Source organism: Athene noctua, chromosome 14 (assembly GCF_965140245.1).
Source record: "Athene noctua chromosome 14, bAthNoc1.hap1.1, whole genome shotgun sequence".
Taxonomy (NCBI): domain Eukaryota; kingdom Metazoa; phylum Chordata; class Aves; order Strigiformes; family Strigidae; genus Athene; species Athene noctua.
Genome location: NC_134050.1, coordinates 10,364,139 through 10,391,388, shown reverse-complemented (window position 1 = coordinate 10,391,388; position 27,250 = coordinate 10,364,139). Strand labels below are relative to the sequence as shown.

At 46.7% G+C, this 27,250-nt stretch overlaps 4 protein-coding genes across 4 annotated transcripts; 1 reads left to right on the top strand and 3 right to left on the bottom strand.

Annotated features, from left to right (window-relative positions):
* Positions 1 to 4,710: 4,710 nt before the first annotated feature.
* Positions 4,711 to 5,685, bottom strand: LOC141966181 (proto-oncogene Mas-like). Its single transcript, XM_074918613.1, has one exon. The coding sequence runs from the start codon at positions 5,683 to 5,685 to the stop codon at positions 4,711 to 4,713; it is 975 nt and encodes a 324-aa protein (XP_074774714.1).
* A 3,056-nt stretch (positions 5,686 to 8,741) lies between these two features.
* LOC141966180 (mas-related G-protein coupled receptor member D-like) lies at positions 8,742 to 9,728 on the top strand. Its single transcript, XM_074918612.1, has one exon. The coding sequence runs from the start codon at positions 8,742 to 8,744 to the stop codon at positions 9,726 to 9,728; it is 987 nt and encodes a 328-aa protein (XP_074774713.1).
* A 3,806-nt stretch (positions 9,729 to 13,534) lies between these two features.
* LOC141966098 (proto-oncogene Mas-like) lies at positions 13,535 to 14,642 on the bottom strand. The gene has a single exon (XM_074918454.1). The coding sequence runs from the start codon at positions 14,609 to 14,611 to the stop codon at positions 13,769 to 13,771; it is 843 nt and encodes a 280-aa protein (XP_074774555.1). The 5' UTR covers positions 14,612 to 14,642; the 3' UTR covers positions 13,535 to 13,768.
* Positions 14,643 to 17,513: 2,871 nt separating this feature from the next.
* LOC141965986 (proto-oncogene Mas-like) lies at positions 17,514 to 20,023 on the bottom strand. The gene has a single exon (XM_074918235.1). The coding sequence runs from the start codon at positions 20,021 to 20,023 to the stop codon at positions 19,067 to 19,069; it is 957 nt and encodes a 318-aa protein (XP_074774336.1). The 3' UTR covers positions 17,514 to 19,066.
* Positions 20,024 to 27,250: the final 7,227 nt, after the last annotated feature.

Sequence of the window (27,250 nt, the reverse complement as noted above, 5' to 3'; positions counted from 1 at the left end):
ACCTCTGCAACTCCTCCCTGGGAGAAGATGCTCTCGGGATAGAGGCGTCTTACGAGCCAGGGTGAGATTTCGGTGTGGATCTGGCCACATCTGAACAGAATCAGCTGCAGCCCAACAAAATATGCTGGGTGGCACAGGAACTCCTTCCTGGGATGGACACTGGACAGCATGATGAAATACCCATCGAAACCTTTTGCTTTGAAACCTTCTCTCTGAATCTGTCCTATCCAACAGGTCTGAGCTTTCCCACAAGTGAGCCTGCTCTATCCCATGAACTATTAAAACAGAGCGGTGGAGGATCTTTGCTCCTGCGAGTGGGTTTCTTCAGTGTGTTTTAAGAGCAGAGTGTTCCTGGATAAGAAATCTTGGCACAACAGGGCAGAACAATTCCTGGGCAAACCGTTGTGTGTACATCTCCAGCAGGTGCCTGCGGCAGGCGGAGGAAGCAAGCAGCCGATTCAATGTGAATGATAGAGCAAGCTTCAACTTTATTGAAAGAAATCACCCCTTATATAAGCACTCTACAATAATCATGCATACTACTCACAAATCTATTGGATACATGTAAAAGGCTACATTATAATGTCCCAGCCCCCTGTGGCATCTCAGACATGTCACAACATCTTCCCTCTTCTGGCCTGCGTCCTTTCCCAAGGTTTTTTTTACCATCAAGGCCATTGTGTACCTCAGTTTCTCTCTTTGTTAACGTAACAGTCTGTTGTTTGGCATAACTGTACCCTGGGTTTTTTCCTTTGTTTACCTCAGATGGCTGCAATCAGCTTCTGCAGAGACCCATGGCCTTGCTCTCTGCAAGCCGTTCTCCAACAGGTGCCAACATGTGTGAAGAATATGTGGAGACTTCACACTCAGCTTTGTTAGGCGCGTGTTTGGGGTTGCTTTCCCTGAAATGCGTCGCTTCTGCTGCAAACTGAGTTTTGTCCACACATCGCGTGAGTTGTCTGCACACAAGGGTTTTTGACTGGAAGTGCCGCTCATGGTTCCTCCCACTTTTCTGTGGGCTGTCTGTGAGCAAACGCCGTTTCGCAACCATGACCTGAGGTCTGTATCCATTTCTGGAGTGTCTGTTCCTCATCTAGAAAAACAAGAGGAGTAAGGTTGAAATGAAACAATCCAAAAAGCACAGCCCTGCCTGAAGACTCTGTAAAGACTGGATTTTCCATGTGAAAGAGGATACAGGGAGAGGGAAGGAAAACAGTGGGCTCCTTATGGGAAAGACCCTGCTGAGGTCATGAGGACTGACTCGCTGTAGCCTGGCTCAGGCATTTGCTGGGTAAATGGGGTAGTGGCAGCGTTTTCTCTGCTCCTCTCTCCCCTCTGTGCCTGTCAGCCCTTGATGGCTGGGGGGTATGCCAGCCCTCATTTGTCTGTGAACTAAACCACCAACAAATCACTGCTTTTGAGCCGATTTTGTTTCCCGGTGTGACTCCCCACCATATCAGGGTGCACTAACTGTAGTACGAGCACAAGGGAAAGGTTGGGAAAATGCAGCTGGCAGGGACAGGTGGTGGCAGAAAAGGCATCAGCAGAGCAGACCCAGGAACTGCTAATGCTGTGGCTTCTGGGACCTGGGATGGTGACAGAAGTTTCTCTGCCCTTTGGCTTGTCGCTCAGCCCAGAGCCATGTGTCACCGGACAAGCTGGAATGAAAATCAATCACTTGGCAGAGTACAAGTACAGAGCCATGATAACTAAACCTGTAAGACTCTCTTGTAAAAACTAGGAGCTCAGATAGCTGGTGGCCTGGGTGACTCTGCAGGCAAGGGAGATCCCAGGAATCAGGAAAAGCACACGAGAGGATTGTGGTCATTCTGCACCTGCCTTGGGACACACTCCCTGGATGATGGGAGCCCTTTCCTGGACACCAGGTCGTAACTTGGAAAGTTTTTACTTTCCAAAGGACAGGAAAATGGGAGAGAGGGAGAAAAAAAACCCCTCTCAGCTATGGAAGACTCCTGCCCTGTTCTGTAAAACAACTCTCTAAATAAATGCTTCTGAGATGTGTCTTCAAACCATGACTCACCATCCATGGGTTATACTATTGCTTCTCTTTCTAAAAGCAGTGGCACGTTAGTTACCCTTGGATTTGAGGTAGAGGGAAAAGGATGGACAACTCCCCACTGTGTAAGAGGCAGGGAAATGCGTGGGTGAGTGCAGGCGTCCCTATCACCTGCAAATGGGATGATCTCCCCTGTCAGGCTCTGTGCCTCCTCCCTGCTTTCCCCAGCAATCTCCCAGGTGCTGGGATGCTGCGAGGTCCTTTCCTTCTGGTCTTTCCCCCTGCCCTTCCACTCTGCCTGCACCAGCCAGACTCAGCCCTCTACCCAACGAGGAGATGCTCTCCTGGTGTGCTCAGCTGTTCCTGAGGAAAGCTTTCAGCACGTCTGGGCAGCTCCACTGGACGCTTCTTTCAGTGAGATACATCTCTGCTAACTGCAAGCATCCCAGACAGATGTCATCTGCTGCCCAGATCCCTCCCAGAATGAAAAAGAAGATCTTTGGGGTCAGAGCTACCATGTTGGAAACAAACAAACAAAAAAATTTCCATATTTAATTTAGGAGTAGCAACAAAATGATGCCTTAGTTAGATAACAAGAAAAAGATAACTACAATCAGGATTTTGGAATGTATGGTTAGTCACTGAAACAGCCGTGCAGAGGAGCTGCTCAGCTCCTCCTGAGGTTCAGGATGGAGGCAGGGAAGGGCTTCCTCCTGATGCTGAAGCTAGAGAACCAAAGGATGGCCCCACTCCCCACCAGCCTGCACAGGCAGATGAGCAGTAGGATGCTCCTAATTTCTACAAAATTAAGTGGTCCATATATCTGATTATGTTAATTTCCATATTTCAAGCTCTTCTTGTTCAAGGACAGAGAGGGTGTGTTCAGTGGAGTTACTATGAAATCTTTGCGGCAAGCAAAGACAATACAGGAATTAGTGTCTCTGACTTGCCAAGACCATCTCATCTGGTAATCCCCTGCTTTGCTTCATGGCGTGGCTTGCTGTTGTGTCTGGGGAGTGTTTGGTGAGCTGTGCCAGAGCAGGTTTCTGTCTCAGCCTCTGCAGCTGACATCGGCTCACTGTGCTTATCTCCAGCATCACAGAGGTGGTCTCTGGCACCTGACATCCTGAGCTGCGCTGTGTTGGTTCACTCATCACCTTGAAACATTTCCTTTACAAAATTGGTGCCATTTCTGGAGACTTATCTCCCTCCATCTGCCCCACCAAGTTTAGCGGACGGGGTGTCATAGCATTGGCTGAAGCAAGGCAAGAAGAAGCCTCCTTTGGGATGTTTTTGTCCCTGTGGACAAAACGTTTGTGGAAATATTGAAAAGCAAAGCAAATCTTAAAATCCTCTCTTGGTTTTCCTGTAGGGACTAATAGGAGCAGAGCTGGAGCAGGTTCCTTGCCTGCTTGCGGGGACATTTCTGTGCCGTCTGGTCCCTGAGACACCCCAGCAGGGAGGGGACAACCTCCAGGATTTGAAGTCTTGTCAGCCGGCCAGAGTCTGTTGTAAAAACCCGTATTTCCCTGGAGCACAGCTGGAAAGCAGTGCCTTGCGTGAACTTCTTGGCATGAACATGAGTGTGGCGAACATGTCACTCATAATGCCCTGGCACTATCGAATCTGTACTTTTCTCAGAACGAATTAACCCTGTAATTAAAAAGTGTGACAAATTCCCATTTAAAGTATAAGAGAATGTTCTTCTTTCTCCCCGAGTTCTGCAGTCCTACCTGATGTTGGTTCGTCTCTCTTTCCATCGGCTGGGCGTGCAGGGCCGGCTCTGCTGACCTGCTCTTTGGAGGGAAGACCAAGGGTGCTCTGTGCGATCCATACCCCTCTCCTGCCATCTAGAGGCATCAACCCCGCAGATATTTGTGAAATCATCGTCCACTGAGGAGGCAGAGGGGTTCAGCTGGGCTGGGAGGGGGATTTTGGTGGGGGTGAGTTGACAGCTAGCTTCTCTTCACAAGTGTATCCTGCTCGGCTTCCAGGAGCAAGTGGCTCTCCCGGGAGTCCTCACCCGCCACCTCCTTCCGGCAGCAGATGTAGAGGCATGGCCCGCTCTGCCACCACAATATCTCATGCCAGGGGAACCAGGGTCTGGAGGGGGCTGCAGTACCCCTGAGGACAAGCCATGCTGCTGCTTCCCATGGCAGCAACTGACTCTACTCCTTCTGAGACTTTCAAGTCAGCACAGGTGCAGCAGTGCGGGTGAGATACCCACACGACCCCCTTGGCTTGCCCATTTTTGCTGTCCCTTTTCACAGAATCACAGGAGGGTTTGCCTTGGAAGGGGCCTTAAAGATCATCCAGTTCCAACCCCCTGCCATGGGCAGTGACACCTTCCACTAGCCCAGGTTGCCCAAAGCCCCGTCCAACCTGGCCTGAACCCTTCCAGGGAGGGGGCAGCCACAGCTTCTCCGGGCAAGAGCTCTGCCTTGCTTGGCCAGCAGAGATGCCCAGAGTTCCCCAAGGACCTAATGTGTCAGACTTTCCCCAGGCAAGAGATCCCCCAAAACACCACAAAACTCATCTGCTGAGCCAAAGGAGCCAGAGTTTATTTTCTGGGGCCAGAACATAGAGGGTCCCTGCAATGGGACCGGCTGAGCAGTGCCACACTGGCTCGGTGCCACGTGTCCCCACACCTCCATTCCCCAGATGTCTGTGAGGATCTCCTCTCCAGCAGGGCCTTATAGAGGGGTCTGCACTGCAGTGTCCTCAGACACATGGCTCTCCTCGCTCACCACTTTCTCCTTGAACACTCGTTGGAGGGCGACTTTCATGGAGCCTTGGAACCGGTGTTGCCGGCAGCTCCCCACCAGGAAGTAAATGAACGGATTAATGCTGCTGTTCATTGATGCCATCAGGTAAGAAATATGAAGGTAAAACAGGTTTGAATAAACAGGATCAAGAAAAATCACCACGCTGAAGGGAAACCCAAAGAGGAACAAGAAGATCACACTGAGCAGAATAGCAACATAGAGTTTCCCTGGGTGTTGCCTCCGTGAGCCACACTGGAGTTTGATGAACAGGGAAATGTTGGAAAGGAATGGGAATAATGAGAAAATGAGAAAATTCACAATGCTTATACCTTGTACTAGTTGTTCACAGCTTATATGTAAAGGGAAATAACAACTAATGAATACCAAAGAAACAAAAAGTCCGGCGAGAGCCCAGAGCACCCCACACATGATGCCCGACAAGTGCTTTGGGCGGTGACACCGGTACCAGATTGGGAACAAAACAGACAGGCACCTCTCCAAGCTCATTGCTGTCAGGAGATACATGCTGACAAAATACCAAAACAGAAACAGATCCATCAGGATATAGTTGGTCAAATGATATTGAAATGAGAAAATACAATAGACTGTTGAAATAAAATGTAATGTAAGTTTAACAAGAAGGAACAGGAGCAGAGAGAAGTCAGTGATGGCCAAGTTCAGGACATAGACAGTGAAGGGGCTCTTCTTCATCTGGAAGCCCAGGAACCACACCACCATCACATTCCCCACAAGTCCACACATGCAGATACCAATACAGACACCTGAAATGATCATCATACTATGATGTTGTCGTATGCACTGAGATTGATTAGCTGCCTGGGAATCTGCATATCCAGAAGTCATGTAACTCAGAGAGACGTTCGTTGTGTTGGTGTCCTCCATGGTGACTGACCCTGCTCTGGCTGGCCGCCTTCTCCCTCTCCCACCACCTCCTAGGAGAGACGAGAAAGGAGAAGGAAATGAGGGGCACTGGCACTCCCAGCACTCCCCACCTTTCCCTACGGCCCCACGCCAGCCCCAGGCTGCACCAGGAAGGACCCCGTCCCCTGCTGTGCCCAGCACAGGCTCCCACCCCTCCAGCCCTGTCCCTGGCCAGCAGGCATCTCCCACCTGCCTGTCCCTGGTCTCCTACCTCCTGGTGCTCCAGGGAACAGTGTTGCTGCAGGAGCCCCGGCACACGGGGCCTTGGCAGGGCCAGGCTTGGCAAGAGAAAGGGGCTGATGATGGCCGCAGGTGACACCCTGCTCTGCTTCAGCTTCCTCCCTTTCACCTGAAGGAGCAGACCTCTGCCCACAGATCAGGGCCTGTCGTCAGGAGACTCCTCTCACAATCTCATCACATCAGCGGCAGCTTCCCCTCACATGTCCCATGGACGGCGATCTCGTCAGTAGGGGTTGGCCACGTCACCCCCCTCCTCTCCTCCTGCTGTCCTCCAGCATCATCCCACCACGCGAGGGGCTTCTGGCTTTTGTTGTGTGTACCTGGTGCTGGACCAGGAGACTCTCCACACTGGGAAATCACCCGTGTGTGGACACGCAACAGCATAAGGGCTTCACCCGCTGCCTCGGATGAAACTCCCCAGGCTTGTTGCCTTAGAGGTTTTGTCTGTGGGCTACACGGGGCTGCAGATGGGATTTTATTTGCTGGTTCTTGTGTCTCCAAATCCCACCTATCAGCCCTGTGGAGATAGCTTGCTTTTCTCTTTCTTTCTTTCTTTCTTTCTTTCTTTCTTTCTTTCTTTCTTTCTTTCTTTCTTTCTTTCTTTCTCTCTTTCTTTCTCTCTTTCTCTCTTTCTCTCTTTCTCTCTTCTCATTCTCCAAATTGTAATTTTACCCTGTGTCTTATTCTCTACACCACTAATCCCCCCATCACCCGTCAGGATCCATTGACTTGCTCATTTTTGCAATCCCTTTTGCAGAGTCCTGCCTTGCTTGGCCTGAGCTATGCAGGATTTGGACCTCTCTGGAGATCTGTCTCCATCCCCCTCTCGTGGATGGACATTGAACCTGTGCTCTAGCCTTGTTTCAAGTCTATCTCTGGCCCCAGCTCATGCAGCTCTAGTCTGGACCCCTGAAGAGCCTGTGGAGCTTGTTGATTACCGTGAGTTCACCACATGAAAACAAAGGTCATTCTTGGAGGACTTCTATCCTGGGGATGACAAGCATAGGCAACAACTCCCAAGAAGAGGTATTCAAAAGATGGAAAATGCATGAAAGATGGAGAGAAAATAATCACAGAGAATGCCAGTCCCTGTGATGTTAAAGGATGAGATTGTGCAACAGGAACCACTTGTAGATAAAAGCACATTTGCTTTGTACCACATGTACCCTACAAAATGTAATCTCAGAGCAGACACATGCATGGCAGGGATGTGATTAGAGGCAGTGGCAAAGCCCTCGTGCTGTTCTGTATCTGAATATTGGTGATTGCTCATGGCAAGATGAGACAAGGCCAGTCCTCTGCCTCACTGGCTGCTGTTAAGGGGACTCTGGTGGCATCCCAGGTTCAGGGAGTGGGTGTATGATGAGTGGGGGCAGGGGAAGGGATGAGCATGATCAGCCGTGGTTCTGCCTGTGAAGAATGATGGAAAGAAGAAGGAACATTAAGGCCATGGGACTGTCAGGGACTTCCAAGGGGTTTCTGCTGGTTCAGCCTTTTGATTGATGGTCCCTGGCTTATCTCACTGATTCTCATCTTTCTGCCTTCCTATTGCCCTGTCAAATCTCCTCCCCACCATCCCCTTGTCAATGCAACCTGTAAGAATAATGAAGAAACAGAAGAGAGCTAGGGGAAGTCTTCCACCACCAGCTTCACACCACAACACCCAGGAGACTCTGGCATGGCAAACTGAAGTTGGAGGACAGGGGTGCAGAGATCATGACCAGAAGACCATTATACACCAGGGAGTTAGTAATCCACAAAACATTCAACCTGAGTAGTCCCAGGCCTGTGCTGTGTCATGCTGTGCATCTCCCTTGGCCATGGGACAAACCTGGCCGGTTGATGGTCATGGAGGAGCCAGCAGGCAGCTCCCACTGGGTGCTGGTGATTACACCATCTGCGTGTTCTTGACCTTATCTAAGACTGCTGCAAGGGTTCTCATGTGAACATCCTTTTGGTTTGACAGCAGAATGCATTGTTTTCTTTTTTAAGAAATCCTGTAATAGCTCAAATTAGCATAAGGGGGTAACCTTTCCATGGACAGGTTCTGCACTGAGCAGAGGTCTGTCTGATGCTTCAAGACCTGGGCACCTAAAGGGACATTGGATTATCGTGCTATCCTTTCTCCTTCATACTTTTACATCTAGTAAATGGCATTTAAAATGATACTTTATGGAGTCTGAGGGCCTTAATTAACAGGACCGTAACAGATCAGCACCTCCCCGTGAAAAACTTGGGGGCAGAGAGGAGGGGGGTGACGTGGCCAACCCCTACTGACGAGATTGCCGTCCATGGGACATGTGAGGGGAAGCTGCCGCTGATGTGATGAGATTGTGAGAGGAGTCTCCTGACCACGGGCCCTGATCTGTGGGCAAAGGTCTGCTCCTCAGGCACGAGAAACGGGGCCACAGAAGAGCAGGGTGGCCCCAGCAGCCATCAACACCCTCTTTCTTGCGCCAATCCTGGTCCTGCCGAGGCCTTGTGTGCCGGGGCTCCTGCAGCAACACTGTTCCCTGGAGCACCAGGAGTAGGAGACCAGGGACAGGCAGGTGGGAGATGCCTGCTGGCCAGGGACAGGGCTGGAGGGGTGGGAGCCTGTGCTGGGCACGGCAGGGGACGGGGTCCTTCCTGGTGCAGCCTGGGGCTGGCGTGGGGCCGTAGGGAAAGGTGGGGAGTGCTGGGAGTGCCAGTGCCCCTCATTTCCTTCTCCTTCCTCGTCTCTCCTAGGAGGTGGTGGGAGAGGGAGAAGGCGGCCAGCCAGAGCAGGGTCAGTCACCATGGAGGAGACCAGCGCAACAGACCCCTCTCTGATTAACATGACTTCTGGAGATGTGGACTATTGGGAAAATCTCAGAAATGAATGCTTAAGACTACATTATGGATTGATAATCTTTACAGGTGTCTCTATGGGGATTTCTCTCTGTGGACTTGTGGGGAATGGGATAGTCATGTGGTTCCTGGGCTTCCACATGAAGCAGAACCCTTTCACGGTCTACTTCCTAAATCTAGCTGTTGCTGACTTCTCTCTGCTCCTCCTGTTTTTTATGCTCATATTGGCATTTTTGAACTTAATAACAAATTGTTCTTATTTGTCTGATTTTATTCCCTTCTACATAGATTTTGTATGTATAATTGAATTTCTGTGCCACTTCTTTGACCTTAGCAGCCTGGGTCTCCTGACAGCAATCAGTGTGGAGCGGTGTATCTCTGTATTCTTCCCAATCTGGTATCGCTGCCACCGCCCAAAGCACTTATCAGGGATTGTGAGTGGGGTGCTCTGGGCTCTTGCTGGATTTTTTGTTTTCTCAATGAGTCTTAGCTTTAGCTTTGCCGAAGGCTACGAGACAGTATTTGCAGGCATAGCCATTGCCGTTGCCACAATTTTGTCATCAACGATGTTGATTTCCAACCTTCTCCTGCTAATCAAACTCCAATGTGGCTTACAGAGACGACAGCCAGGGAAACTCTATGTTGTTGTCCTGCTCAGCATGATCTTCTTCTTTGCCCTTGGTATTCCTTTTGGAGTAGAGGTCTTCCTCAATCTTCCAAGTTCGCATGAATTATTACCTGAAAAGACAACGTTTCTGCTGGCATTGCTGAACAGCAGCATCAATCCAGTCATTTACTTCCTGGTAGGGAGCTGCCGGCAACGCCGGTTCCAAGGCTGCATGAAAGTCGCCCTCCGACACGTGTTTGAAGAAAAAGTGGTGAGCAAGAAGGAGAGCCATGTGCCTGAGGACACTGCGGTGCAGACCCCTCTATAAGGCCCTACTGGAGAGCAGATCCTCACAGACAGCTGGGGGGGATGGAGGTGTGGGGGCATGTGGCACTGCTCAGCTGGGCTCGGTCCCTGTGTCCAGGCTGTGCTCCCCATTGCAGGGACCCTCAATGTTCTGGCCCCCATAAAATAAACTCTGGCTGCTTTGGCTCAGCAGATGAGTTTTGTGGTGTTTTGGGGGACCTCTTGCCTGAGGAAGTTCTGACACGTTAGGTCCTTGGGGAGCTCTGGGCATCTCTGCTGGACAAGCAAGCAGAGCTCTTGCCCAGAGAAGCTGTGGCTGCCCCCTCCCTGGAAGGGTTCAAGACCAGGCTGGACGGGGCTTTGGGCAACCTGGGCTAGTGGAAGGTGTCCCTGCCCAGGGCAGGAAGGTTGGAAACAGATAATGATTGAATCCTTCCTGGAAAGGGGAGGAAGGCTTGGGGTGCTCCTGTGGAGCAGAGTGAAGGGGCAAGTGGCTGGACTGGTGTTGTGCCTCCTCTGTGGTGGGAACAGCCACCGTGGGAGCATCCTCAGGTGTCCTCAAGGTGGTGCCTCACCTCATGGCTGGTATGAGGTGACACTGAGCAAGGGGCACAGCCCCGGTAGAGTAGGGGAGGAGGAGGGACCCCGGGTGTTGGCCAGGTCTGGTCCCTGCATGCCAAGTTCTCCCTTGCTTGGACTCGAGACTCCAGTCCCGTGGGAGGCTCCTCCCAACAGCGATGGGTTTTGTTGCAGCTACCTCAGGCTCATACAGAGACTTCCCATGGTGTGAGCGCCCTGTGCTGGTGGGACCCGGGAGAGCTCAGGCAGGGGAATGTGGAGGGTCAGCAGGGGCTGAAGATGCTGAGCCCCTGAGGCAGCCCGAGGGGAAAGAGGGCCACATGTCCTGGACCCAACCTAATAAACTCTTGCTCCCTTTGATCAGTGAATGAATCTTTGCAGTCTTTTAGGGGTTCTAAAAATGATTTTTTGAAGCTAGGTCTAAATCAGAGAAAGAAGGGAAAATGTTCTGATCAGAACATTCAAAGAAATAAGAGGGGTCATAGCCTTTCTTTTTTGTTTCTCTTTTTACAGGGCAGCACTTTCACTGAAGCCATTTTGTGTTAGTTAACAGGGTTTGGAGAACATTCGACGGTTGAGTACAACATTGTTTTAGCAGAGGTTTCACTAGAAACCATGATACCTCCCAACTGTCTTCTCCCTTTACCTCATTAGTCTCTCAGCTCTACTGATTGTGTTTACGGGATCTCTGTGTTTACAGTGGGGTCACCTGACACATCCGTGATTCCTGCATCGTGGGAATCCCTCCCACCCGAATACTTTACATTTATTTTATTTCTAACTGAAGTTCTCTTCAACAATAAAAGAGAAAAGTAAATCACCATAACAATAGAAGTATTGCTGTTTCTTATGATAGTCTTGGGACATATATGGGGGAGGATTTGTAGGTATAGGCACTATATAGGACCTTGCTGGAATTCACTTTCACATAACTGCAGCTCCCATGAAAGCTTTGCTCTTTCATGGGCCAGAAGGAGCCTCGAGATGCTGAGGACAACAGCCAGTGTTTACACAAGTGTAAATGTCTAATCCGAATGGCACAGGAGGAGTGTCTAAACCCTGGAGCTTGCTAAGCACGGGATAATGAGTGCTGGTACAGCAAAGATGGCACATGAACACCTACCCTGGGATACAGATCAAAGAGGTGCCAGGATGGCCAGAGGTACTGGTAGAAATGGGGAACAGGGATAGCATAAAGTGTTTGCATGACAAAGGGTTTGCTTGGACAGGACAGATGAAGGAAAATGTCCCCAGTGTGCTAAATTCCCATGTTTATCTTGGGTGAGTCACACAGGGGCTGGTCCTACGCCCTCTGGAACCACTGCAGAAAGAGTTATTCACCTGGCAAAGAGCAAGTGCGGCTGTGAAATATCAGACTAACAGCTGGAATTAGATGTTCTAAAATAAGTTTGGCTTTTCTGTCCTTTTTCAGCACACACTGACTTGAAGGTTCTTCCTGTGTCAAATAAAAAAAATATTTATCTGATCCAGTCCCTATTTTCTGTCTTCATTTTCCCTTTGTTTATTTTCATTATGATTTCCCTTATACTTAGTGCTTTGACACTAATTCAAGTATTGTTTCCTCTACAACATATTGTGCAATGAGTATGCCTGGTTCTTCTCAGATCCCTCCTTTTTGTCAGGAGCTTCCCATAAAATGGGTGATGCATATATTGCTGCTCTAATGCAAAGCAAAGCTCTGATGGAAACACATTCTAAGGAAGCTCCGGAATAGGCATAATGGACTGAGATAACATGATGTATTTTAAGATGGAGGAAATCATATTCCAAATATCCATGAGAATCAACAATTAAGAACAGAGAACAGTAAAAACAAACCAATTAAGTAGGTGCCAATATTGATATAATTACCAGGACAGAAACAATCTGTATAAAATAGGAATATCTGTCAGTGAAAAAGGATGTTTTCTATCTGCTTATCTTCCAAAGTTTCTTTCTGTTAGTCATTTCCTCTACTCAGAGAAGATTAGCAGTCATAAGCATCGCTGAGTGCTCTAAAACTTGGTCTGTGTTCAGAAGAAATTCTAGTTTCAGATGACATCCATTCTCTTAGGGAAGAAACAAGGTGAATGGCATATTGAGGATTAAGTCGGACATGGCAGATGCTGCATAGAGTGTCCAAGAGTGTAGGGTGTCCAAGAGCCCACGCAACAGCCTTGGCCCTGCTATTTCTGTGGCTTAATTCCTTGAATTTCTTGACCCACTTGAATTTCTGTGACCAGTCAGCTTTACTGCAGGGGTGTGTCACACTATTTGAGATGTATTCACTCAGGGAACATCCCCAGCTGCCTGAGCTGGGGTGAAGGAGGGAGAAAAGGCCCCTTTGTTGCTACACAGGTGAGTTTTGAAGGTGCATGAAAGGAGTAGAAATAAGGACAAGTGAGTTCTGCCATAAAGGTACATTCAGAAAGAGAATGTCCTTGACCAGCACTAATCCTGCCCGTGGTCTCCAACACCTCGTGACTCCCCTTGTGATTCCCCCAAAAGATGTTCTAGATTTCTTCTGGCCAGGGCTCCATGGGACACCCACAGGGATTTGAAGCAGATGCCAGGAGAGAGGATCTGAAAAGTCTAGTCTGTGCCTGCAGCCAGGTAAGACCTTTTGCTGCCAGGCCTTGCAGAGACTCCTCTGCTGCGCAGGACACTGCAGTGTGTGCCTTCCTCAGCCACTTATGAAGCTCTTCTGCACCATCAGAAGCTCAGCTCTTTGTTCATTTTTTCCCTCCCCAAAATCTGCCCCCTGCCTCTGTGTCCCTCCCTTTTTTTAAAAGAAGGCTTTTGTTTTGTGGCCGAGGTGGTTTTGGCAGGCTCCTCCTGTGAGCCCTTAGGGAGAGCGGGGAGGAGAACACGCGCAGAGGAGCATCGCTCCCACATCGCTCCTGGCCTCCAACACACTGCGGGCATGCTTGTGTCTGTGTTTCTTTTTGAACAACTGATTTGTTTGATTTTTTTGAAGAATAAATATGGGGTGAAGGGAGATTGCATATATGCTTTATAATATAAAAATAATTGGTTCTGAAATTAGTTTTGAGAAGGCATTTTTGACAACATGCTAGCTATGAAATGGCTATAGAAGTGAGAAAGTTGATGGAAAAGGAGCCGAAATGTTGGTTCGAGAGTGACAGCTGAAAGAAAAAGCAAAGACCAGGGAGAGCCATTTTAAGATGCTGTTTATTAAACGACACCCAAAGAGAGTGACAGTAAGCGAAGTAAGCTAGCCACAAAGACAGTTCTCATGCTTTATTACGGAAGAGTCTAAATAAGCAAAAGTTCATTTGAATTTGTGGTTAACATAGAGCACTAGCAACAGGGCTTAGTATAGACCTAAATTAGACATAGGTTCACTTTTGCTCAAACTCCCAAGATCTAGGGCCCAATGCTTGAAAGGAATCTTTAAGTTTTTCCTCTCTTTTTCCTTCTCTCTCTATTTCAAAAGGTGATTGGGCAAAAAAAGGGAGAAATTTAAGAGGACATAGTTATTGTGTCACGGGTTTCCCGTTCATCTTTGTCATCTGCTGACTCTTCAAAGGCCCTCTGGAATGCCAGCCTGAGGGTGAACTTGATTCTCCGATCCCTGTAGCTCCCCACGAGGAAGTAAATGACGGGGTTGAGACTGCTGTTCACACAGGACAGCACAAAGCCGATCTCCGGCGAGTACAGGAATTTGTAGCCCAAGAAGTCAAAGAGGATGAGGACGCTCAGAGGCACAGCAAAAATGAGGAAGAAGAGGACGGTGAGCATGATGACGGTGAAGAGCCTGCCTGTTCGGAAGTGCTGGGAGCTACACTTGACTCTGAGGAAGAGGGTCAGGCTGAAGAGCAGCATGAGGGGCGTGCAGAAGAGGAAGTCCAAGGTTCCGATGGTGATGAGCAGGAGATTGCAGCTCCTGCCAGAGGGGTTAAGGGTGCACAGAACATACCCGAGGGTGTTCAGCAGCAGGGAGAGACCCCAGAGCAGGCCGGAGATGATGGCGGACAAGTGCTTTGGGCGGTGGCTTCGGCACCAGATTGGGCAAAGCACAGACAGGCACCTCTCAATGCTGATGGTGGTCAGGAGGTACAGGCCGGTCCCATACATGAAGAGATCCAGGAAGAGGAATACCCCAAACTGCACCCCCACGTTGAACTGCATCAGGTACTGGACCGTCTCAATGGCGATGCAGAGGAGATACCCAAAGTCGGCAGCGGCCAGGTTCAGGATGTAGACAGTGAAGTGGTTTCTCCGGATGCGGAAGCCCAGGTACCATAGGACTATGCCATTTCCCACCATCCCACAGGCAGCGCTGATGAGGCAGAAGCTCTCCATGAACTTGAGGACAGCGTATGATGGCTCTGCCTTTCCCACAACTCCGCTCTGGTTAGTTCCATGAGTCTGGCTTGCGTTGCTTTGGAGAGAGAGTGTTATGAGCTTCTCAGTCATGATGAAATACCCCAAATCAAATAAGTCTCTCCTTTCTGTTTCTCTTGGGATCAGAGAAGAGACAGAGAGCATTTAGTGACTGACACATTGCTTTTATTCTGACAGCTTTGTGGCTTGGGACAGACAGCTTTCAAGAGTCATGCATGGTTACTATCTATGTAGGTAACAGCCAGCAAGATGCAAAATGTTGAGGATGGGCAAAATCATGCAGGAATTTGAATGGGTGAAGATCGACTAAGTGTGGCGTCCATGCAGAAGAATTAAAAATGAGACTGTTCAACAGAGTAAAGAAGAAGAAGCAGTCCAGAGCAGACAAAGCAATAGGAGATGGGGAGGGTGTGACTGCACAGTGACTCTGTGTTCCTGTATGCCTGTGAGAGAGGATCAGAAAATGGCACAGCGGAGACAAAGAACACTGGAAAACCTGTGGATGGTGAGGCATTTCTGCACCCCGTCCTCAAATGCTTACCTTCTGCCCTGTGCAGCTGAATTTTGCTCTCAGAGTGTCTTTCTCTTAGTTTCTAACATCCCATTGGATCCTCTGGGAAACACTTTCTGTGGAAAAGATGGGGAAGATGTCTCAGTCTGCAGGTTCAGTTTGTGTCTTCTGTGGTGTGAAGAAGCAGGTGCTGTCAGGAAGGAGCATTTTCACTGTGCAGAGAGGGAGGATGGGATGAAGTCAGCAGCAGATGAGAATGGGTTTCTTTTATGTTATGAGACAATTTCTCATTTCTGCTCCACTTCTCTGGTTGCTCCTACAGTAGGTGGGGAGAAAATTACCTGCCAGGGATTCCATTGCCGGCAATGCTCTGGGATATTGCTTGCATCTGTGAAAGGCTCTTTGTGCATTTGTACTGGGGCCAAAGGCTGTTATGCTAAGGATGTATAAATGAGTGGTTAGTAGAGATTGTGGGATGTTTTCAGAGAAATGGTGTTCTATTTTGTTTTGCCTTTCTTGGAAATTCAGACTTGGCTTAGATTGGATTATTCTGAGGGACAGTATCCCTTTTCCCAGTGTTTCCTTCAAAATTTGCTCCCTGTGCAATGCCTTATCCCAAATCCTGCCAAGACCCTAAGAAGAAAAAAGGCTTGTCCAGTGTGCCTGGGGTGATGGAGACAGATCATCCCCTGAGTGCTAGGCATCAGTAATCCTTTCCGGACATGATCAGCTCTGGCTTTCCACCCTGGAAAACTTCTGAGCCTTTCTTTCACAATGTGTGTAGAAAGCTGCCTATTTCTTTTTCCTGCTTATAGGCAGAGCCTCTCCAAACTGCACAGGGCTCTTACAGCTCCTTGATGACTCATTGCTCACCTCTGACCCCAGAGAAATAAAGGATTTTAAAAGGCTGAGCTGAAAGGAAGTTTAGAAAGATAGTAAACACAGAAATTTATTCATAGCAATTAACAGAAATACTGCAGGCGGGAAATTAACTTCCTGTGTGCCACTTATAAAACGGACAGGAAGAAGGGATGCTCAGGATGCTTCAGGGTGCTGAGCCATCTTGTCTAAACCGTGATTTTGCCAAGAAAGGTTGGACCAGATGATCCTTCCAACCTGGTATTCTGTGATTCTATGAAAGGACTTCTATCAATGTGGCTGTGCGAGTTTTGAAATGGGCAGGTGTTGGCTCGAGAGGGAAAACATCCCTCGGTCTTCAGGTGTGACACTGTGAAAAAGCAAGGGTTTTTCTCTGCCTCTACAGCCAGGAGCTGCCTTTGAGCAGACCTGATCTAAATTTTGTGATGTGATTCCTTGACTTTGTCACGTCTCTCAGTTCAAATTAAAGTTAGTTCTTGGAATGGAGAAAGGGGTAGATGCTTGAAGAAGAGGGTGGGGATAACTACTGAGGGACAAAGGCTTGGGAAAGGGAACCAAATAAAGGCACTGAAGTCTTCCACTCTGCTGCATGTCATAGAAGCTGGAGCATTCTGAAGCATCCACATGGCCATACACATCCCCCCCTCCAGGCCTTCACTGTACTGCAGACATACCAACAGTAATGTGTGTGCCTTCTGCTGAAATCAATGAGAAAATAAAGATTATTTCAGTCTCTGGTATCTAGGGACTCCTCAGAGGAGTGGAGTTAGGTTTACTGCTCTCGGGAAATAGGTGACACCATCCCTTGCAGGCACCTGGGCACAGCCACAGGCACATGGATGGTGGTAAGGAGCACACTCAACACTTATGGCCTGGGCTGCCTGTCTCCTTTCAGCTGTCCCCAGGGAAGCAGTAATGTGGGCTTTTTTCAGGGTGCTGGTGGCCCCTGAGGAATGTGCCCTTTGCATACGTCACCACTGCTCTTCTGGATGCCCTGGCATCCTTCCAGAGAGATACTGAGCAATTCAGAGGACAAACTTAGTTCAGATGTTGAGGATATTCTCCCTGGCAGGCTGGGCTGGCTATTTTGGTGTTAGTTCAGCGTGGAATAGCATTCAAGTGATCCCCATCTCCTTGCAGATCCCATCACTGACTTCTTTTGGACCACAGGAAATAAACAGTGCAAATATCTGGCAGATGCCACTCCTGAGAACACTTGTCTTTTATCATGGATGATTGAGGGTGTCTGTGACGGTGGTTTATATTCAGGTATCACCTTTTAAATGTCCAAGGTTGGATGTGAAGTGTTCACATTAATGTGATATGTTAAATGTGTTCACATTAAATGCCACCCGTCTTCATGACAGGTATGTTTAAGGACAAACTGTAGGATGGAAAGTTTTTCACAGCTTATATTCTTTTTTATCAGTTGATGGGTTTTTCTAAGCACAATAATATTTTTAAATACAATTTGTGTTTTTTTTTTAAAAAAGGCTTTTGACATTTTTAATAACAAAGGAGATGTTTCAGTTCTCACAATGATAAAATCATTACATATATTAAAGGGATATTTAACATGTTTTCTGATAAATGGATGCTTTCTTCCCCTCAGCAGTAGAAGTTAGAAGAAAAAAAAAAAAACCTTGCTAAAAATAATTGATGACATAGACCTAATCTCAATCAACTATATGTACTTCACAGAACAATAGCATTAAAAATTAAAGAATAGTAGAAATGGAACTCATATTTCAGCTTTCAGAAACTGTAAACAGGAAGCAAAAAGCAACTACAGGCATTAGGGCGAACCACTATTTTTTTAAGTGATGATTTTCAAAATTAATAAAAAGACAAATGAAGAGCAGAAAGGTAATAGACAATAAAGGAATGCAGCTTCCCTTTAGGAAAGTATTTGCAGATAAAGGCATGAAGAGGAAAACTGTAAGATTTCTCAGAGAAAATTGCCTGTGTTGCCATCTTCTATCAGTTTAGGGTTAAAAGATCAAATGTTATGTCATCTGATAATACTTCAAATAATCACATCTTGTGTCTCAAGGTATTGAGTCTAGAGAATAATTTATTGCAAATTGTGGTATTTATTAACTTTTCATCTTTTTGCTACTTTTTCTCTATCCTTCAATTTATTTCTATTGATAGAGGAGACGTAGAAGCCATGGGTTCTTATCTGTCCTTCTTAAAAGGAAGAAATAACAACCCAATGCACACTGTAGTTAGATGTAGATATTTGGGCTGGAAGAAGCTAAAATAAAATGCAACTCCAGCCCTGTATTTCTTTAAAATACAAGAAAAGGGAGCATCCAATTCAGTGCATAAAGTTGTAAGGCAAGTTGGTAGGGGTTGGAGCCCTTTTCTGCTACATCACAACCCTATTGTATGGAAACCTCCCTGGTTAATAGAAGAAAGGAAGTTCTAGGGTATGAATCATTTCACTATTTGAAATGCTCACATTAGGAAGCAAAGAATCGTGCACTCTGTGAGCCGCAAAGGACTGCACGTGTTGCTGAAATACAGGTATTTAAAATTAAGTGAGACAAATAGACTCTCCTTCCAGGAATTTCGTGGGTGATTTCAACAGGAGGAGGATTGTTTTCCATCTCATCTTCAGAGGTTTGAGTAAAAAGTGGCTGAAAATTTATGAATTTTATATTGTTGTGCTCTGAAAGGCAGAGATTTATTGAGTAAGCTGTAAATTCTGAGTAGGATGCCTTTGAGGAGACACAGACATCAAGACATTTCACCTTATCAAACTGAAATTTAATGGCCACTGAAAAGAAATAGGCACATTCAATGTGGTCCTAATACAGGTCAGATAAATTCTGTGGTCCAGGTGCTTATGTGTTTTCAGTGACCACAGATGGAGCTTAAAATAATCCGCTAAAGGGCAGAAATCAACAATGAGGGTACTGAAGGATAAGTGAGATAAACCTTCCCCAATAGCCCAGAGTTCTTCAATTATATAAATTATAGGGCCCTCAGTTCTAGACAGTGTTAGGCACAGCAGGGTATTAGGAGGACATAGTTATTGTGTCACGGGTTTCCCGTTCATCTTTGTCATCTGCTGACTCTTCAAAGGCCCTCTGGAATGCCAGCCTGAGGGTGAACTTGATTCTCCGATCCCTGTAGCTCCCCACGAGGAAGTAAATGACGGGGTTGAGACTGCTGTTCACACAGGACAGCACAAAGCCGATCTCCGGCGAGTACAGGAATTTGTAGCCCAAGAAGTCAAAGAGGATGAGGACGCTCAGAGGCACGGCAAAAATGAGGAAGAAGAGGACGGTGAGCATGATGACGGTGAAGAGCCTGCCTGTTCGGAAGTGCTGGGAGCTACACTTGACTCTGAGGAAGAGGGTCAGGCTGAAGAGCAGCATGAGGGGCGTGCAGAAGAGGAAGTCCAAGGTTCCGATGGTGATGAGCAGGAGATTGCAGCTCCTGCCAGAGGGGTTAAGGGTGCACAGAACATACCCGAGGGTGTTCAGCAGCAGGGAGAGACCCCAGAGCAGGCCGGAGATGATGGCGGACAAGTGCTTTGGGCGGTGGCTTCGGCACCAGATTGGGCAAAGCACAGACAGGCACCTCTCAATGCTGATGGTGGTCAGGAGGTACAGGCCGGTCCCATACATGAAGAGATCCAGGAAGAGGAATACCCCAAACTGCACCCCCACGTTGAACTGCATCAGGTACTGGACCGTCTCAATGGCGATGCAGAGGAGATACCCAAAGTCGGCAGCGGCCAGGTTCAGGATGTAGACAGTGAAGTGGTTTCTCCGGATGCGGAAGCCCAGGTACCATAGGACTATGCCATTTCCCACCATCCCACAGGCAGCGCTGATGAGGCAGAAGCTCTCCATGAACTTGAGGACAGCGTATGATGGCTCTGCCTTTCCCACAGCCCCACTCTGGTTAGTCCCATGAGTCTGGCTTGTTGCAGTTGGAAGTAGGATTGATGTCACTGAAGTATTCATAATGAGTGATTTCAGACAGACCTGTAAGTAGAGAGGAGAGAGGTTGTAGCTCCAGCGTGACTTTCTCTCATGGTGACCTGGTGGTGTTTCTGGATTTGCTCCAACTCTTTGTAGCCAGAGCTTGATTTAGGGAGGGATTTTTGTGTTTAGACTTGGATCACAGAGCTTTGAGGCATTGTTCAAAGCATTGTATCTAAGGTCAGGTTCTATACGTGTAGGAAAAGTTAGATTGCAGTGTATTTCTCCCTTTTAAAAATTTTTACCGGTTCCTTTTGGCAGTCAGTATTGGGAAACAAATATCTTAAAAAAACAATTATAGATTAGATTAATCATGTCTGAAAAGTACCTCTTGTTTGAAACAAAAAGGGAACCCAGTATTAACAACTCTGGGATAATTGTCTTTGCTGCAAGTAGCTGGGATTAGGTGAGGCAAATCTTGTCAAAGTTCTTGACAAAGAACTTTCACAAAAGTCTTGTGAAAGTTCTAGGCAAGCAGCACACAAGTTCAGCATGAAAGCTGACCGAGCTTTGTCCTGGGCACATGTCCACAAAATAAGGTAGAGAAGATTCAAAATAGCTGGTAGTTTTTTATGTTGATGACTCATTTCTATTTTAATAAAGCATAGTTTAATGTGGTTGGTTTGTTTTCTTGAACCCTGTGTACAGACAATAAACGAGTCACTCTGACAGAGTCAGCCTTTAGTAACTTCCTTCTCAGAGAAGAACTGTAAGAACCATAGGTGGGACAAAATGTCTGACCCTCACAGCACATTGGAATTATGGCTCAAATAATTATTTTCACCCCATTTCCTGAAGCAGGTCACCCTGCTTCTTCCCCCGTGACACCGAGATCTGAACAAGAATCTTGAAGAAAAAGAAGAAGTCAAAAAATAGATTTCACTTTTTTTTGTTTTGTTTGTCTGATGAGGTCAAACACTGTGGCTATTTTCCTCTTTCCCCACCAGCTATTAATTTTGTAACGAGAAGGTAGAGAAGTGTCATGAAAGACAGCAGGAAATAGTTAGAAAAAAGAGAGGAACAAATCAAAATGGGGAGAGCTGGGAAGATGTGAATCACTGAACAGTCTAACCAGCGTGAATAGTCTGTTCTTTCTTTGTGAGATGCTGCCACATACACGGAGACAGACTTCCATAAACACGCAAAATGTGACAGAGTGAATTATTATTGTTTCACCTCAGCACCCCAGACATGCTGTCTTTTGTGCTGCATGGATAGAGGTTAGATAAGTGTGATACACGTAGTTTCCTTGGCCAGCTGATGGCCTGGAGCAGCGGAGACAATCTTGCTGCTTTGGAAGACACGTAGGTGAGCAGAGCTTGGCTGGGAGCCCAGCTGGGACTGTTACACCTAGCTTTCACCATTAAAAATGCAAACATCTCATCTAACATGGCCTTTAAAGGTGCCATTTGAATTAATGGAGGTTTACAAGCCCCTCCAACAGTTATATATTTTATCCTAAGGTCTTAGGTAGGTGTGCAGCCACCTGCCCATCTTTGCTGGCTGCAGATGCATTGCAGAGTGCCAGCTTCAGCAAGAGGCTGGTGTGTGGACAGCTGGAGGTAGCTGGGGTGAATTCCACCCTTACCTTCACCAGGGACTGCAGGATGTGAAACCTTTCGGGTTGACTGAAACCAGGGAACTTCTGGCACTGCACCATACTCTTGTATAGGAACCTGGATAATTCCATCCTCAGCTGTTACAGGACCTTGAGTGCTTCTAACATTAAGGGTTTAGAGACCAGAGGTCTCTAAAGAAAGGATTTTAGTACATACTGAAAGGGACTATGGAAAACAAAACCCATCATCTCCCTCAGAATGCACAGAATCCCCGCTGTAGCACAGTTTCACAACAGGAACATCCCTGAGTTCCAACTCATCTTCTCTTTCCTTATCTGGGGAGAGCCACATACTGCCTGACCAACACCACTCGCAAGGCTGCCTCTTCCCTGAACATCTGTAGCAAGCAAATTTTAAAGGTACAGCCTTATGACTTTGTTCCCTTCCTCTCTACCTGCATTGCAGCAAATTATCAGAGCCACAGCAGGAAGTAGCTGAAGCAGCCTCTAATTCTGTGAACCAAGTCTGCTGTGAGGAGAAAGGAAGACGTGGTGGCTGAGCAGTTTCCTAGCCTTTTGAAGGTCCAGTGAAGCACTCTCTCTGCCACAAGCTATCTGTGTAACCTGAAGCAAATATCCAATTGATCTGAAGAGGACATGAACATCTGAGTGTCACTTAAGCTCTGCCTAAGCCCACTACAGCCTTCTGACCTGGTCCCTATTTTAGGAAAGCAACTGTTCAACCTCCCTGTCACAGTCATCTCCAGAAGGCGGTTGACCCTCTCCTCCAGAAGTGTGTCTCTCTCCACTGGGCATTCAGGCAATGGTGGGTGATTAGTTGTCTAACTTAAGCTTGCCAAGCATATTTCCTAATGTTAAATGACATAACCCTGTGCCATCAATCATATACACATATAGACTGCCCGGTACAGATGTGGCTCTAATGGTTGCCCTTTGGATAAATGAAAAATCATCAATAATTTTATCTTCCACTGTAATGGAAGTGGAGAAATCCTTCTCTGACTTCTACAAACCATGGAAAAGAATACCGAAAAAGTCACCCACAGTTCTCATATATTTATTGTATCACTTTGGAAATACTGATTTCTTGTTGTCTTCAATATACATTCAAGACATGAGTCCACTTCCTTAATGAAACTAATCAGCAAAAGCTTGCGTTAAACAGCAGCAGACTCTAAGTGGTCTTTTTCTCCCTTGAGATAAAACATCCTTCCTGTGGTTTGCCTGCTAAGTACCATGTAGTTCTTGTGGCAGGTGTCAGTTTGAACAGCCTTGCACTACAAAGACATTTTAGGCGATGCACAGAAAGTTATGCTGTTGTATTTTCTTGGCTAATCTTAAGTGATCATCTAAGACCAGAACTGCTAATTCGAGGTCTCTGAATAATGACATTTTATATTAAAAAAGTGTATTTAGAGCAATTCATTAGCACTTGCTCATGGAAAAGGGTCCCCAGAATGAAGCTCTCCTTATCTTGAAAATGATCAGACAATTTCTTACCTATAGTGAATTTCTAACCATCAGGAGAAGAAAATGTTAGATCTCCTTTCCGCTGTTTTCTTTTGTTTTTGTTTTTGTTTGTTTTTTTCTCCTCCCTTCCCCTCATCCTCTCTCCAAAAGCATGACAGAAAGCATTAGACAGAGTGCAACAGCAAAGATACCATCGAGGAATTTCTCACCTTTTTGTGGATTCCTTGGAATTTCAGTGACTGATTTGCAGCAGCTGTCTGGTATGGGTCTGCTGGGTAAAACTGTCACCTGAATTCTGTGACATACGGTCCAGATAAAATCCTTGTGTCATACTGTAGTGCTGGGCTAGTTAGACACTTTAAAAAGCCACGGTCTTGTCAGCATGACATCCAGCAGCCAGCCAATCACTCGCGTGAGGAAATATCTAGTTTGATGTGTGTGGTCACTTCGATTTGAACCACTTCCCTCTTCCCTCTTTGTACAGAACCTATCATTGTCATGGGTCTAGAAATTTTTTTTACTACTTCCCCTTCTTCAGCCAGTCTCATGACACAAAAAAAGCAAGAACTGTCTGTACAAAATTATACCTTGCCTCTTGCACTGATGCTTTATTTCCTACTTGTGTCCCCGAGATGCTCCAGATTCACAGTCTTTGAATAGGATGCCTTGCTGCTACTGGGGGTCACATAGAGTGAGAAATTGTCAGTCCTCTTCCATAATGCCTGCTGACGATTTCATCATCTCCCTCAGCACAACTTCTCATTCCCCAAGGACCTACTGTCCCTGTCAAACTGACCTTAACACACCCATTACCACAGTGTCCTCTTCTGACCCATCGCCTCTCCCAGCACAAGTTACCACACTGTGTAGCCCCTACTGCTTCACACAACCTTCCCCGGAGGAGGGCCCTCCCAAAGCCCATAGCCTTTAGCACACCTCAGCAGCTCTGATTGCACACCCTCTGCTCATGCTGCCTGCAATACACACTGCCCATTCTGATGCCAGGAGCTCTTCTGATGTAACTTCACACCCCACAGTATTACCTGCCACTTCATGCTGTCTTTCAGCACAGTACTTCACCACACCTCAGGCACTTCCGATTTCACAAAATCCCTCAAGGCAGCCTCCAGCCTTGGGCCTTCCACTTCCAGTTTCACAACTTCCCCCCCAACAGTGGCTCAGCCCCATCCTGCCCACCATCAAATCCACACCTCATGTATCTACCAAGACAGACTCTTGCCAGCATTTACTACCTACCCACACTACCTCACTCATCTTCTCACCATGTACAGTCCCTCTATGAGCATGAGCTGCCACCACCATGGTGTCTAGATCCACCTGTCAAAGGGAGTGGAATGAAAATGGAGAAAACACCTTTCTCCTTTCATGGTAGTAAGCACATCCTTATAGGAAACTATTTTGTAACAGGAAATACCAGCAACTCTTGATTTGGGCTGGTGAATTAAGTCACTTCTGCTAGTCCGCATGAGTAGCGAAACAAAAGGAGATGAGTATGACGCTAGCCAAATTGTGTCATGTGTGCCAGTGGGTACAGAAACTGGCAGATCTGGCCCAAATAGCTTAGCAGGCTAGATACCTGCTGGTTCATCCTTAGCTTCTTCTGTCATTTGTTGTTCCTCTTCCTTTCCCAAAGATCGTAAGGCTGTTTTTACTTTCTTACCCAATACTCTGTTTCCTATAGTGACTACTGTTAACCCTTATTAATCTGCCCAGGACTCCAGGCTACAGTGTAAGATGACATTTAAGTTAGAAGACTATTTTCACTTAAAGCAGTATTTAACCTCCTCGTTAATTTTTCATTTTCATTTTCATTTTCACTGCATGGACTGCTGGCATTCTGTGTCAGGAGATGGCTACATTGCCTTGCTTGTTATTTGGCCATTCTAAATTTCAAGAACTGTCAGTGAACCCAAGTGATGGGCAGTGGATGAAACAATTTATTTATTGATACGTGTAAGTCAGAAGCTAAAAATATACAGTAGACTTCAGAGCAGTGATGAGTTGAAGTGATGCATGAAATAGCATATCCATTTGCTTTACGGTGTTTAATTTCATAGATTCAACTTTGGCTGCAGAAGCTTTAAGTTAAGAAAGATGAGGCTCTTCTTGACGTCAAGATTGCATAGACTCATAGGATGGTTTGGGTTGGAAGAGACCTTTAAAGATTATCTAGTCCAACTCTCCCTGCCATAGGTAGGGACAGCTTTCACTAGACCAGGTTGCTCACAGCGCTGTCCAACCTGGCCTTGAACACTTCTAGGGAAGGGGCAGCCACAACTTCTCGGGGCAACCTGTTCCAGTGTCTCACCACCTTCATCATAAAAAATGTCTTCCTTGTGTCCAATCTAAATCTACTCTCTTCCAGTTTAAAACTGTAGCCCTTTGTCCTGTCACTATAGGTCCTGTTGAAAAACCTTTCTCTGTCTTTCTAATGAAATATTGACAGGACACAAGAAGGTCTTAAGGGGCCTTCTCTTCTTAAGGCTGAAGTCTCAACCTTTCTTTATAGGAGAGCTGTTCCAGTGCTCTGACCATTTCCATGGCCCTCCTCTGGACCCGCTCTAAGGTCCATATCTGTCTTGTACTGAGGACACCAGAGCTGGATGCAGTATTCCACTAGAGTGGAGTATAGGGGGAGAATCACCCCCCTTGACCTGCTGGCCATACTTCTTTTGATGAACCCCATGATATGATTTGCTTTCTAGGCTGCAAGCGCACATTGCCAGCTCATGTTCAGTTTTTCATCCACCAGTATCCCCAAGCCCTTGTCTGCAGGGCTGCTCTCAATCCCTTCATCCTCCAGTCTGCACTGATAGTGGGGATTGCCTCAACCCATGTGCAGGACCTTGCACTTGGCCTTGCTGAACTTCATGAGGTTCTCTAAATGTCTATTTCAGACCTAATCCCATCCTAAAATCGGGTCTGAGGTAGATCAGGTGAATCAAATTCTGGAGAGATATATTTCTTTCTATAGGAAAGCCTAGAGTGATGAAGACTCAACTCAGCTGACTTCCACAGGCATAAAATAGCTGACTTCCTCCCTCAGTTCTCCTATTTGTAAAAGCAGGATTTTTTTTTACTTATTCTGTAATTGGCTGACCTTTGCTAAAACGTGCAAGTTCTTGCAAGAGGCTTTATTCATTGGGTTGCCAGTGATGAAATTTCATGCAAAAGAGGACTTGAATGGACATCAAGAGGTAACCCAGGACACATTCTCTATCTGTGAAAGCTTAACCATAAGCACTACTGATAGAAGTGTGCCTGACTTGCCCTTTAAAACACTATTGTGACAGGTAACTTTGCCAACCCCAGAGCATGGCACCTCTCTCTTTACTAACAGAAATATCTCTGACTTTTTAAAAACGATTTGTGTTTTTTGTGTTTTCTTTTTGGGATACACAAAGATTTAAAAGTACTATTTTATTACTCACAATGCTATAAAGCCAAAGCAGTGAATCTAATGGGCCTCCACACTTGGGAAAACCATAAAGCATGGCTTACTGGAAGACTCTGGAAAGGGTTAACTGGACTAGGTCATGGCAAATGCTTGTCCAGTTTAATATTCAGCTAATCCATTGGCTGTTATTTCTACTGGAGAAATCCTGAAATACCTTCAGAATATCATCATCACTGACTGAAGCTATTTCTTTAATATTTGTTTGCTTAAACTTTTCAGTCAGGAGAGTTATTTTCTCCTCCTTTGCCTCTTCCTTTCATGCCTTCCCTTCATTAAGCCTCCACACCTCCCTTCTCCAGCCCCAAGAGCCCTTGAGGTGCGAGATTTCCTTGGAGAGGGTTAAAGAGTTCTACTTAAGCAGTTTTCTTCTCCGTCTTCTTTCTGCTGCTGGGTTGCGAATGCATCCTTCAGCGCACCCAGAGCAGGCCACACTACCCAGACAGCCCACCAAAGCAGTTCTCACACAGGCAAAAAATACCAAGATACACTTGTGATTCAAGAAATGAAATTAGACAGGATTATGCAGTAAAAGGCACCTCCTAAGCAAGTGTTGGAAGATTTCCAGAAGCTTTTCTATGTTCTTTAAAGATTCTGTGCTCTAACCTACTCCTACCAGAGAAGGCAGGTGTTGGGGAGATAAAATCATACAGCCCTTACACAAAAAATCAGATCTCCAAACACA